This window comes from Pelophylax lessonae, assembly GCF_965119305.1.
Source record: "Pelophylax lessonae genome assembly, chromosome: 1".
Classification (NCBI taxonomy): domain Eukaryota; kingdom Metazoa; phylum Chordata; class Amphibia; order Anura; family Ranidae; genus Pelophylax; species Pelophylax lessonae.
In genome coordinates, this window is record NC_138768.1 from 784,604,528 (window position 1) to 784,618,444 (window position 13,917).

The following is a 13,917-nucleotide window of genomic DNA, read 5'->3' on the forward strand; positions in this document are numbered from 1 at the left end:
ACCAGTAATTGTTATTGGTCTAGTTTCCCAGACACTTACGGAATGGGCGAAAATGGTACGCCAAGATCTTAGGGGAATAGATATTCCCCAGGAGACATCTGATTTGATAGAACAGATCATACAAGGGCTACGGTTTATCTGTGACGCAGCCTTGGACACTACTCCCTTGTTAGGGCATGCATCTAAGTTAGCAGTGATCCTCAGACGTGTGCTGTGGTTAAAATGCTGGTCAGCTGACCTAGGTTCCAAAAAGACTTTGACCAATCTCCCTTTTCAGGGGAATCGTCTATTTGGAGCCAACCTAGATGAAATCATTAAGGATGCCACCGGGGGCAAGAGTACTTTTTTGCCACAGGCTGCAAAAGTTAAGGGACCTCGCAACAAGCGAGGACCTTTCTTTACCGCCCATAAAGGGCGCCCGGCTGGTACTCCCGGGAAAGGCAAGACTCCTCCAGGAGGGTTCAAGAAGGGATGGTCGGACAAGCAGAGGACCAACCCAGCCAAACCCGAAGTAAAGGAGTACACAGCCTGAAGGTGCGCCCCCACCCGATTTCAGGGTGGGGGGACGTTTTCACCGGTATTCAGGACATTAGATCGAGCATCTACCACTACTACCGGTGCGATTCTTCCCTTCCAACATTTAAGTACAGGAAGCGGTAGTTACCGTTCCCTGAATAGATCTTTTCCTTTACCTTTTCCTAAGATTAGTCCCGATACCTCACAGGAATCGGATCTGATTGACCAGATAGGCCAAGTAGCCTCTAGTCGGGTGACTTCGGTCCCTGAGGTTCAACCAGAAAAGATCACCTTTCCTGATAACTATCAGGTATCTGATAAATGTGTGGGAACAGAAAACGACCAGACTTTCTCGGATGGTCGGGGCCAGATAGCTCTAGGGACGCCTGGTTCAGATCCTATCAGCGCCAGTGGTCCTAGAAATTCTAGGCTGGCCTCTTCAAGCCGGCCTGGCCGACTTGGACATGTTAGTCGCAGACGTTCCGTGGGAACTTCGTCTCAGGGAGTGTCTGTAGTCTCTAGGACCTATTTACCTTCGTGCTTTACAGTCGCTGGTTTTAATGGCCTGGCCATTGAGACCCAAGTACTGAAGGACAGAGGTTTGTCTACTTCAGTCATTCCTACCCTTATTAAAGCAAGGAAAGCGACTTCCAGCAAAGTCTATTATCACACATGGAAGACTTACATTGCGTGGTGCGAATCTTTAGGATTTCCTCCACGTACCTATTCGGTGTCTCGAATATTGGCCTTTTTGCAACAAGGGGTTGAGCAGAAGCTAGCCTTGAGCACCATCAAGGGTCAAGTTTCAGCATTAGCAATCTTCTTTCAGAAACCTTTAGCTACCAGATCCTTGGTGCGGAATTTCATCCAGGGGGTGCGGCACCTGGCTCCTCCAGTCCGCGCGCCCTTACCGCCCTGGGATCTTAATTTGGTTTTGTCGGTTCTACAGAAACCTCCCTTTGAAAACATCAGGGAGATTCCCTTGCTTACTTTATCCCAGAAGGTGGTCTTCTTGGTGGCTATTACTTCTGCTCGCAGGGTGTCAGAACTGGCTGCATTATCATGCCAGTCCCCATACCTAGTGATTCATAGGGATAAGGTAGTACTTCATCCTAAGCCATCTTTTCTTCCTAAGGTGGTTTCAGATTTTCATCTGAATGAAGATATTGTACTACCTTCCTTGTGTCCTCAGCCCAAGCATCATCGGGAACATGCGTTGCATTCCTTGGATGTGGTTCGGGCAATCAGGGTATACCTGAAAGCTACGGAATCATTCCGTAAGACGGATTCACTTTTTGTGATCACGGATGGCCCCAGAAAGGGTTTGCCTGCATCTGCCGCGACCATTGCCAAATGGATTAGACAAACGGTGGTACAGGCTTATTCTATTAAGGGTCAGAGTCCTCCGTTCCCTGTTAGGGCGCACTCCACTCGAGCGCTCAGTACTTCCTGGGCCTTTCGCCATCAGGCGTCAGTGGTCCAGGTATGTAAGGCGGCCACCTGGTCGTCGGTACATACCTTTACAAAATTCTATAAAATTGATGTGACGGCATCGGCGGATGCCTCATTTGGCCGCAAGGTTTTGCAGGCCGCAATTTGAGGAGACCGGTGGTCTACCTCGAGGGTTTTTTTCTGTTTGAAAATTTTTTTGTTGAGTCTCATCATTAAGGATGAGCATTGTAAACTTCTAGTTGGCACCGGTTGGGCCTTCTAGATTGGGATTTGATTTCCATTTTCCCACCCCTCAGTTGTGATACTGCTCTGGGACGTCCCGAAGGTGGTGTATCACCGAGGACTACGTCTGTCGATGAGCGCTAGAGAAAAATGGATTTTTGTAAAATCTTACCGTAAAATCCTTTTCTCTTAGCTCATCGACAGACGTAGTCCCCGCCCCTCTGTTTTGGAGTTGGGTTGGGTTAAATTCTCTAAGCACTGCTTTTTCACATAACTGATTTGCTGAGGCAGAGAGAGAGAGGATATACCCTCTGGGACTGCCCCTAGGGTGTGGCCAGAGCTTTTTAATTTCCTGTCTAGTCCTGCTCCTGCGGAGGTAACATAACCCGAAGGTGGTGTATCACCGAGGACTACGTCTGTCGATGAGCTAAGAGAAAAGGATTTTACGGTAAGATTTTACAAAAATCCATTTTTAGTTCTTGTCCCTTCGGATAATTTCGGACGTAAGCTGTGTACGAATTATTAGATTATCGTACGATTGCTTCGAAAACTGTATTTTTTTTTTTTTGTACGATTTTATGATCTTCTGTACTACACTTAAATCCTCCTCACCTCTGAAGCCTGATCTGCTTTTGGACCATGCTCCAGAGGCTACTGACAGGCGGTGAGGAAGTGCTGCAAAGCCTCCTCACTGCCTTTTTTAACACCATTTTTGCCGACAAGCTCAACCGCGTGCATTCCATGCTGTGTGTTTGCAGCGCTTCTCCATTGTATATGCAGCATTCGGCGGGCTTGCCACCTGCAGAACTCATTGTATCGTCGTGACAGCACATAAACATCTCCCTCTGCTACCTACTACAGTTTTTAGGGGGGGGGGGGTACTGTCAGGCAGTAAAAACGTGGCTCAACCACGCATATTTGAGACTCCCAACAGCAAGTCTAACTGAGGCCTGAAGATGCAGGTAATGTCGGTTTCGAAATATTGGAAACTGATTGGACAGGGGAGAGTATTTTCCGCAAGCAAGTTGTCTTTAGTCAGGTGAAGGCTTGCTCCAGGCGAACGGTGTGTGTACAGACTTGCAAGGAGTGTGCCCAGGCATTGTCTGGTCTTATGGAGCAGGTACTCTGACCAGGCCAACACCTGAAATTCCATTTGGGAGATTGAGGGTCTAAGCACACTAAAATAGCTAAGAGACTGAACATCCCCATTGCATCTGTGTGATGCTGAAAAACATCCGTAAGCGTAAGGCCTTTATCTGTAGACTAAACTTTTCTTTTGTTTTGGACCGAGTGGGGATGGACTGGGTCCAAAATAGGATTCCTTCACTTCCTGTCTGATAAAAAGGTTGTCTCAAGGACTGCAACACAGAAATCTATTTATTTTTTTGTTGATCATTTAGGCTACATGTGACAGTTTAACTCGCATGCTTGCTGGATTGCTGCCTCTTCTCTTCCTTAAGCCCCGTACACACGTACCGATTGTCGGCCATAAATATTTGGCCACCGACCGATCGGCCGATTGTAGGCTTGTTAGTATGATGCTTCCGACAGCGCATTTTCGGCCGAACAGAATCTGACGTGCAGACTTTAAAATATTTGTTGGCTGTCACCAGAACGGCCGATTGTTCGCCAGTCAGTACAGAATTCGGCCGACAAAGAGCACATTAGCAAGACTGGGCATGCTCAGAAAAGAAAAAACACAGGGAAAGTTAACCATCACATTACATCACTTCTGCAGTCGGCTGTTGTTGGCCGACAAAATTCGTGTGCAGTCTTTAGCACTTTTCAGCCGACAGGACAGCACCGGAAAAAGATGGCCGATCTTTTGGCCGACGATCGCTACGTGTGTACGGGGCTTATGTCCTTCCTTTTCACCAATCTAAGCCACTTATAGCGGAACTTCGGCCAGAAATGTTATTACATATTTGAACAGGTGCTTCCATACTTCTTAAATCTGTTGGTCTTACAGTGCGCAGTTCTCTTGCCTGTCAGATATCCAGCCGCCTTTGTTCAGTTTAAAGCCCTCTGACCCCCTTATATTCTGACTGGAGGCTGATTTTCCCTCTCTCCCCTCAGCTACCGGTCTTGTGCAATCCCTTCTGTTGTTTTTAGTAAAGGCATTGAAATGTAATCATTCGGCTGCTCACTGCAGTAGGTGGACCCAAGAGTCTAGAACTGCCAGTCTGATCCACCCACTGTACTGTGTAATTGGATGATCCCGCCTCCAATGACCAGACACAGAAGTGGCAGACCAGTCACATCCGCTTCACATACCGCACTTTGGGGAAACAATGTGCAATGTACTGTCCTAAAAAGAGAGCAAAGCAGGGCACAACAATGTCAATGGGTGGAGTCGGAAGCTGCTGTGTAGCACACTTCAGATCCATTGCACACATGACCACAGTCCGGCCCACACAAACTCTCTATATCCCAGGGCATGCTGGGATGTGTAGCCTCAGTGAGTTACGATGGGCACTAATAGGAAATTACATTGCTGCTTCTAAGACCTCTCTTTCCGGACCCTGGGGACTGAGAATCTTTCAAGAAAAGAATGATGACCTTACCGCTTTTAAAACTAGTTTTGGACAAAACACGCAGTTGATTAATAGAATGTCAGCGATTTTAAGCCTAACTGACTATACTGGACCATTGTGCAAATTGAATCACCATCCTGGAGTTGTTTTTTGAAGTCTAACTTTGTTTTATTAAACTTTATATAGTTTGTTTGGACAAACGATTTCCTTCACTGCACATGCAGCAGCTGTCAGTGCTGTGTGAGTTGTATGTAGGCTCAGCTACGTAAAGGATACAGCGCTGCGTTCAGGCGGCGAGACAGACTTCCCATCCTGTTCTTGTGACAAAATCCAGTCTGGCTAAATGCTGCTCAGCTATTCACAGGAAGCTTTGTATTTTCTTAAAGTGCTGGTAAAGTTAGAATTTCAAAAACCACTGACAGGCAGGATTTTTTTAACAGAAGAGACCCTCAGCAGGCAATGTGATCTGAGCTGTACGTTTACGGCCCCCTCTTTGTGCCGCAGCTATGTAAATCCAATGCGCGCGTATGGGAGTGACGTCCCTTTGGCCCGGCCATGCAAGCAGCTGGAGATAAGAAACCCATCAGGAAGATGGCTTTTTGGTTTTGTTCTTGCAACTGTCCCTATATTGTGTGCACTGATGGCTTTATACCTATGGCAGTTCTTTCCCCATTTCTTCTGTTTGCTTGTCATCCTACACCTGGTAGTCCTCTTTTCCAAAATAAATAATAAAATGTAAGGTGCAGTTTTCATTCTTTTTGGGATATTGTGGTCACCCAACACTTGAGTGGATATGCTAAAATATGTATGGAGTTCTGTATATTTTTTGTTTTTTCCTTTTCTGATAATTAAAATTATAAATATTGTTCAAAATGAAGTAAATTGTTGCTCAGTGACTGAGGAGCCTAAATGTTTAAATGTTCCCATTTTGAACGAAGTCTTTGTTTTTGGTCAAATGTATTTTCAAACCATGACACTAGATGGCTCTGTCCCACTGTTCTTGAAGCTGAATGGTTGACTATATTCAGATTTTCTGAAAGCTTTAGATTTAGTTATCCGTTAACTGTGTTAATGCCTGCATTATCATTGTTCATCTTTTTGCTTGCATCGTGATAATATTTCACCACTGCTGGTGAAAAGTCCAAACCTGCTTAAGCGGCTGAATTATCACATTGATGTACCGCGATAAGCAGCGTGAAATATCACCGCAACCCGGGGAGGAAAGACTGAGAGAAGAGCAAGGAAAGCATTACAAGGATGTGTACAGGCATCTGTGGAGCGAAATGATATTATATTATGGTTATTCCTGCTAAATAAAAAAAAAAAATACACATATACATTATTATAAGATATATTTTGAGAGGAAAAATGTATTTTTGCTGCAAAAACAGGTTTTGTCTTTTTTTTTTTTTTTCTTTTTATTGGTAACACTTTTGTGGTAACTTCTGCATCCATTAACACAACATCCAGTCATCGGGACAGTTTTAAATAACAATTGTAGTTCTAAAGATTCTACCCAAGGAGCACACAAGTAGATGTTTTACTACAAGAAGAAAGAGACCACAGAAGATACAGCAATGTAAAATTGTTCAGCAACAGGACATTTTAAATCTGATAAAAAGCCTAAATGTTGTATACCTAACATTTATTCAGTGTTAAGCAGGTAGAACTCCTTAGAATACTTCAGCCTGCCTACAGCAGTTGTACCGCAAAGTATTATGGAGAGCAGATAGCACTATCTGCTGTCTAATATAAATGAGCCTTTAAACTTGGAGAAACCGAGCACCATGTTTTGGTAAAACAGGAATCCTAATTCTTCCTTATTCTATTCAAATCTGACTAAGCTACTTCCAAAGTCTGTTTCCCTCAAACGATGTGACATCCTTTCATTCCTAACACATTACCTAGTCCATATCAGTAAAGATATCCAGCGTGATATTTTTCCCAGTTGAGACCTGATGTGTTTTCAAAGTTTTGCTTTGATTTTATTGAGCAGAGTACATATTTACCTTCATCCAAGTTGGACCAATGTAACCACGTAAAATATACTAGGGTTGCACCCATACTGGTATTGGTGCCGATACAGAGTATTTTCACGAGTATTTGTGAAAATGCACCGATGCTCTAAAGTCTAAACCCATACCTTTGCGGTGCAATTTGAGCCCATACAAAATGAATGGACTAAAATCGCAATGCAAATAATCACATGTGATTTGAAGATGAATGCTGTGCTATTCCTGTCTGAATTTCCCACACTGCTCCTGTGTGAACCCAGACTCGTCATAGTGATTTCAGCCTGGGTTCACACAGGAGCGGTGGGGAAACCAAATGCGACTTGGACAGGAATCGCACCGCATTCCGGTTCAAATCACGTTATTCTTTGCAGTGCGATTTGAGCCCATTCATTTTGTATGGGCTCAAATTACACCGCAATGGTATCAGTACTTGGTATTGGCGACTACTTGACTGGAGGTATCTGTGTTCGTACTGGCCAATTTAAAAATCCAGTATCGGTGCAACCCTAAAATATACCATACCCTGAATTTGTCTTTAATGTATGGAATAGCATTTAGGGTAATCTCGCTAACAACTGATGAGTCATCCCGACCCACTCCTTAACCAGCTAATGATAAAGACACTGCTGGCCGCTGGCTCCAAAAGTTTGCATCTAAATTGCATCTAAAATTGCAGCTGAACAGCAGCTTAAGAAATTTGCAGTGAAAACGGAGGGGAAATTCGCACCGAACATGTGTGAACTTAGCCTAATGGCCAATAAGGGACTCACAGGTTAAGGAAGGGGAGTGGAACCAATCATGAAAACTTCTTCTTTTGATTATGAGAATCATACTTGCTTTGTTGCATAGATTTGTTTGTGCTGGACCTACATTTGAAAATATATTTATTTTCCCCATACCGTTCCAGACACTGACTTTCCTTTCCATGGACTTGAACCTGGAGTCGTGGCACCATTGTGGCCTAAAGTACCTAACAGACCTTTGTATAGGTTCCGAATTAATCAAGTACACAGATCTATGTGTACGCCACCCTGAGCTTCAAAAGGCATTTTTGACCTACAAGAAAATCTATAGTATACTGCCCACACCCATTCCAACTCATGTAGAGATACCCAAACCTATATTTACCTTTTGTTTTTCGATGTTGTCGAATCGCGGAGGCAGTTGCCTCTTTTACTCTTCCAAGCAGGACAGACTGAAGTTCGTAAAAGCGAACTCTCAACTGAAATGGGAAAGAGACCTGGGTCAAACATTCACGGAGGCACAGTGGAAATCAGCATTCAAATTAAACTACTCCCTTACGTGTTGCTCCAATTTCAGGGAAGGTGCCCAGAAAATGCACTTGAGATGGTACAGAACACCGTACATGTTAGCTAAATTCCATGCCAGGTATTCCAATCTTTGCTGGAGAGGTTGTGGTCAGGTTGGCACCCTTCCCCACATTCTATGGTCCTGCCTATCCCTAAGAAGCTTTTGGGCCTCGGTTAATCGCCTTATTGCTGAAGTGACAGGTATCCTAAACAAATTGCAAGTAGAACAAGCACTATTGGCCATAGGGGTAGATTGGTATCCACCTTCCTTTAGAGTGGTAGTTCAACATATCCTATATGCAGCAAGACTGGCCATTGCTCGTAAATGGAAAGACTCGTCGTCTCCTTCTCGGAGAAAGGTGATACAACTAGTGCGAGAATCTTACCAATATGAAAAACTCCTCAACCCTTATTTGTCCAATTCCAACAAATTTAAATCCTAGATGGCTTATTTGGGAACTTTTCATGGATCAGAGGTCTTAGAGGTGACCGCGCATAGGCTTAGCGACCGGTGGCAGGTGTGGCTGGCCCCCCTTGGGATGTAAAGTGATCCCAGTTGGGTGTCCCCGGGGGAGTGAGCTGCGCTTGATCATTTGTACTCCCTTTTTGTTTTTCTTTTTTTCTTCTCCTTTTGTTACTTACATCTTTGTATATGACATTAGTTTCTGCTGATAATTCTCAATTGCATCAACATATTCTTTACACGTTTTACACATGTACCCTTATGAGCAATTAAGAAATGCTAATCATTATTGCTTCTGTATTTTCATGACGTTTTTTATTGTTATTCTTGTTTAAAACCAAATAAGATTTAAAAAAAAAAAAATAGTTTATTTTTATTTGTTTTAATAGAATGGGAAAGGGCTAGAAGATTGTCAGAAAATCCCATCATTGACACCTGTCATGGGACAGGAGGAATGGAACTTTCCCAGGGGGGCCTTTCCTGGTGATAACTGTCTACAGTAATATTTTAGCTCAACTGTGGAGATTTTCTCCCACTTCCAGCTATGTTTTTGTAACACTAATGAACAGCAATCACCCCAGTTATAGGACACAGATAAGAATGAAAAAAAAAAAATCTGATTTCTAGTAAAGGGAAGACAGGCCCCTTTCACACGAGTGATCTGATCAGATCTGCCTGTCAGTTTTTTAGGCGGATCTGATGCTCCATTCATCCCTATGGGGCAGCGGATGTCAGCGGAGAAATGTCCGCTGACACCCGCTGCCATCCGCATCCAATCCTGTCTGTGAAATACGAACGGATGGAAACCCTATTTTCCATCCGTCCAGGGGATAGGATCGGATGAGAGCAGACAGGCGCTCCGCTCTCATCCGATTCCCTCATAGAGATGCATGGGGCTCTGACATCTCCCTCTCTGCACACAGAGCGGAGAGGGAGATGTCCCCTTCCTGCTCAGCTGGGATCTGTGTTTACGATCCCCTTCTGAGCAGCACGGATCCACCTACAGAGGCGGACCGTGTGAAAGAGCCCTTATTCCTTTAAAATAGTACCATAGCACATTATGCGAAGGTGAAAAATTAGAAAATGCAAGTATTACTTTGTATATTGTACAATTCTGTCACTCCGTGAACAGGAAAGGTTGGTGTTTTGTTTTGGCCATACAGGCAGCTAAAACTACATTTTTTTTTTTTTTTTATGGTTGCCTGATCATACATTGGTCTTCTGGGCAGATGGCCAGTTTTTATTTTAGTACTTGTATAGTTAAAGTATTTTTTTTCTACCGGAACATTTGCTGCTTTTAAAGATATGGGATTCATGATACAAATTTTCATCCATACATTGTTTAGGGTCTCACACTACACCTGCTAGACTGGGTGTGGATGCTTTAGGCCCTGTTCACACCTGAGCGCATTTCAGCTCGTAAAACACTTATCTTTGAAGTCTCAAAACGCCCTACAAGCAAAATCCTTTTCATTTCAATGGCCCCTGTTCACATCTGAGCGTTTTGTCTCCAGAAGAAAAACGCCTGAAGCTCAAAGTACATGAGCTTTTTTACATTACAAGCAGTTTTGTTAGATATCAATTCCTGCCTCCAAACACCTGTAAAAAACGCCTGAAAAAAGCCCAAAAAAACGCTTGAAAACGATACGCTCAGGTGTGAGTGGAGCCTTAGTGTTATCAGCTGAAGTATTGCTGCGATGCTGCCTGGCTATGTGACCGGTAACCTACATGGATGAAGCTGATGCAAACGTTGCATTCGTCTTTATCCAGATTTAAAGATGCATATATAACAAATAGGCTTATTCAGTTAAAAAATGTAAAACAGTATTTTTAGATAAAATTATATTGAAATTGGCCTTCTCTAATTGTCTGTACAGCAGGTCCATGACTAGGATAGGAAGGCAGTTTGGACAAAAGAAGAGTCCTGTTGGTTTGCACAGTGCTCTTTCAAATCATAGACCTGCCATATCTCCCACCCTCTTCATCGCTGCAAGTTTAACAACGGCAGCAGGCAGGCAAGTACACAAACAGAAAAGGACTCCTGCCCTCTGCCGTGCTGCGAGTTCTAACAGCAGCAGTGGCAGTAGCAGGAGAGGAGTCCACTATGGTTGCTAAGTGGTATGGTCCAGACTGGACTGTCACTCGGTCTGTGTCTGGACTGCGGCCCGCCATTTAGTGACACCTGTTCTAGAGGCACTGATGCGTGCTCGCTCCCGGGCCCCATTCTGTGTGTCCATTGACACAAGAAGCTCTGCCCCGCCCCCTCTTCACTGGCTGTGATTGGCAGGAGCCAGTGGCTTCCACTGCTGTCTTTGAGCCAATGAGGAGGGTGATAGTGGAGAGAGCCACTGCTCTTGTGTACATTACTGGATCTAGATCAGGCTCAGGTAAGTATAGGGGGGGGGTCTGAGGGTAACCTGAATACAGGTGTTTTTTTTTTTTTACCTTAATGCAGAAAATTCTCTCTCTCTCTCCTCTCTCCTCTCTCATCTCTCCTCTCTCATCTCTCATCTCTCATCTCTCATCTCTCATCTCTCATCTCTCATCTCTCATCTCTCTCTCTCTCTCTCTCTCTCTCTCATCTCTCTCTCTCTCTCATCTCTCATCTCTCTCTCTCTCTCTCTCTCTCTCTCTCTCATCTCTCATCTCTCATCTCTCTCTCTCTCTCTCTCTCTCATCTCTCTCTCTCTCTCATCTCTCTCTCTCTCATCTCTGTTAGTGTGTAAAGGTAAATATGTTCTTTTACATTCTGCTGTCTACTATTTGGAAATGTGCCTTTTAAAGTGTTCATCTTTACAGAAAAATCATGGAAAGGCGAACCAACACCCTCTCTGGTCCCTGCTGCACTTACCTTTGTAGGTGATAACCATTTCACAGTCCACGCAGCCCAATGGGGTGGCCCTGGGGTTTGAAAACAGTGCTATTCTTCTTCTTCTGCTTCTTCTAGGAATGTTGGGATGGATCAAAGTGGTTCCCAGTCTTGCCGTCTGCACCACTCTTGGTACATCAATCTATTTTTCCATTCAAGCCAGATGACTGAAAACAAATCAAAGTAGTTTCTTATGGGAACAGTAAAAGTGTGTTATAAGCCTTGTCAATTTTTTTAATTACAGTAGCTGTACCGTGTAGTCTATGAATTTCTGCCTGTTGCATTCAATTGACCATGATTTACTAACATTTTGACTAAGGTTGTGAATTCTTGCCTTTCTAGTGATGGTCGGTTGCTGCAGCCAGCTCAGGTCTGTGACATATTTAAGGGAGTGATACTAGTGATATGTTACTTCATGATGCACTATGTGGACTACTCCATGATGTACCACCTTATCAGAGGACAGTCCGTCATCAAGCTTTATATAATCTACAATATGCTTGAGGTAGGTACTGGTTTATCATTTTTTTTCCATTCTCAGCAGCTTTATGTTTAGATGATGACGTGTTTATCATGTGTACTGTGCAGTATATTGTCAAGTACATCTTGGTTTTATTTAATTTTGCTAAATACAATATATTCATGCAGTCCCTAATGCAGGATGCACTACAGAGGCATCTAGACTTGTATTTTTGTATGTCAAGGACAACATGAAATGTGCATACATTCTGCTGTCTTAGTAAAAGAATAGGTGTGGTCTTTTGGTTTAAGCCATGCCACATTCTGCATCGAAATAGGACAATTGCTGGTCATTCCTGACACCCTCTAAGATTTCTGGGGACACTAGGTGCAAATGCATGGTATTAAAGTGGCTCTAAAGGCTGACTTTTTTTTTTTTCTTTTTTACTTTCATGCATTTTGTGTGAAGGTAAAAAAGCTCCCCCCAGCCCCACTTATACTTGCCTGTGCCTGATCCAGCGATGAGCATTAGAGCAGCTGCGTTCCCAGTTCTCTCCCTCCGCATTGACTCAAACACAGTAGCAGCAGCTACTGCTGTCTTTTAAAGGACAGGATCTCTAGTTTTGATTTTCCTTTGATAATGGCCACATATCCCACCATTATCACTGTTTGGGTGCCAGCTAATAGTTATCTCAGAGCTGCTGATGGTAGGTGCTGTTGCCAAAATCACCTGAATTGTCAGGGGATGATGAAGACTGCAGGTCAGTGAGTAAGTAGAGAGAAGCTCTGGTCACTCTAATCCATGACTAGTCATAGGTGTTTTAGGTCCTGTATATTTACTTGTTAAACTTTTTTTTCCTCTATCGTTCAACAAACGCAGCTCCATCTTCATTACTAGTAGGGTTATGCACCTCCCATCAGGAATAGGCAATAGGCAGGCAAAAAGCTTAACCACACCTATGGGGGCTGTCCCTACAGGCATAACCCCTCACACTCTGCTATCATTAATCAGTTTGTACTGCCTAGTGTTAGGAATAGGACCTAGCCCTGCTGGGACATTGGTCCTAGCTATAACAGGGACAGTTTGTGATTTTTTTTTTTTTCACTAGTTAGTTCCTGAGGACCTAGCTCCAGAGGAACTACAAGCAACAGCTGCCTTAGGGGTTCCCTGGCACCTTGGAGGACTAGTCTGGTATTCCCCTCAGTATTCCCCCCACCCCTAGCAGGTTTTTACCTTGGGGGGCGATAATAACACGGCTGTTATAGCGCTTATTTGAGGGGGGTTGATGGTCCTGTATGGGTCCCCGGTCAGGGACCTTTAGATGCCTATTGTAATAGGACCCCTTCTGGGGGTCCTGGAGACCGCATGACGCACCGTGGGGGGGGGGGGGCGGCGTCATTTTGCTGTGGGTCATGATTTCTATGTTTCCATTAAGATTGCATGGGCAGCCATTTTATATAATTCCCCATTGAGAATGTATGAGTGGCCACGTGTTTGAGGTCCATGGGCTTGACAGGTTTGCAGCATGGCTTTCTACAGATAGAGGCAGAGTTTTCTCTTCCTCTTCTTGTTCAGTCAGTATCCATTTCCTTTTTACACTGATTGTGCTGGCAGCTTCTTGTGATAACGTTTTTCCTGAGGTATTTCCTCATCTGCTTGGCTATTATATAATTATTAGGGATTGAAAGCCCGCAGTGTTTCTGTGCGGGACACTCTGAAATTGGCTGATGAACCTACAGCGTCAGGTGCGCAGGTGTCTTTTGGCTCCCACTAATCCCCGAAGTCAGGGAAAGTGTTTCCTTGCCAGAATTTTTTCACTCCATTGTAGATGTTCAATGGAGACGCATTGAGCACATGTTGGTGGTGTCTAAGCATTTTGCACGCCGCTACTCTTTTACGGAGGCGGTGTCCAATATGTGGGCTGTTCCACCAAAAGTAGGTTCTCCGGTGGCCAGGTTGAATAAGTCTACTCTGGTATCGGTGGAAGATTTGCAAACTGTTCCAGATCCCGTGGATAGATGGGTGGAATCGTTGTCCTGACATTTACACGTGGTGGCAGGTTAAAGACTACCTTTG

The 13,917-nt window shown here is 44.1% G+C and overlaps 1 protein-coding gene across 1 annotated transcript in view; it reads left to right on the forward strand.

Moving 5' to 3' along the window:
• Positions 1-13,917, forward strand: part of TAPT1 (transmembrane anterior posterior transformation 1) — a 152,137-nt gene that overhangs the window by 75,748 nt on the left and 62,472 nt on the right. Inside the window, exon 4 of the mRNA XM_082243088.1 lies at positions 11,724-11,886. Within this exon, the coding sequence (XP_082099214.1) occupies positions 11,724-11,886 (163 nt within the window). The remainder of the gene's footprint in view (positions 1-11,723; positions 11,887-13,917) is intronic.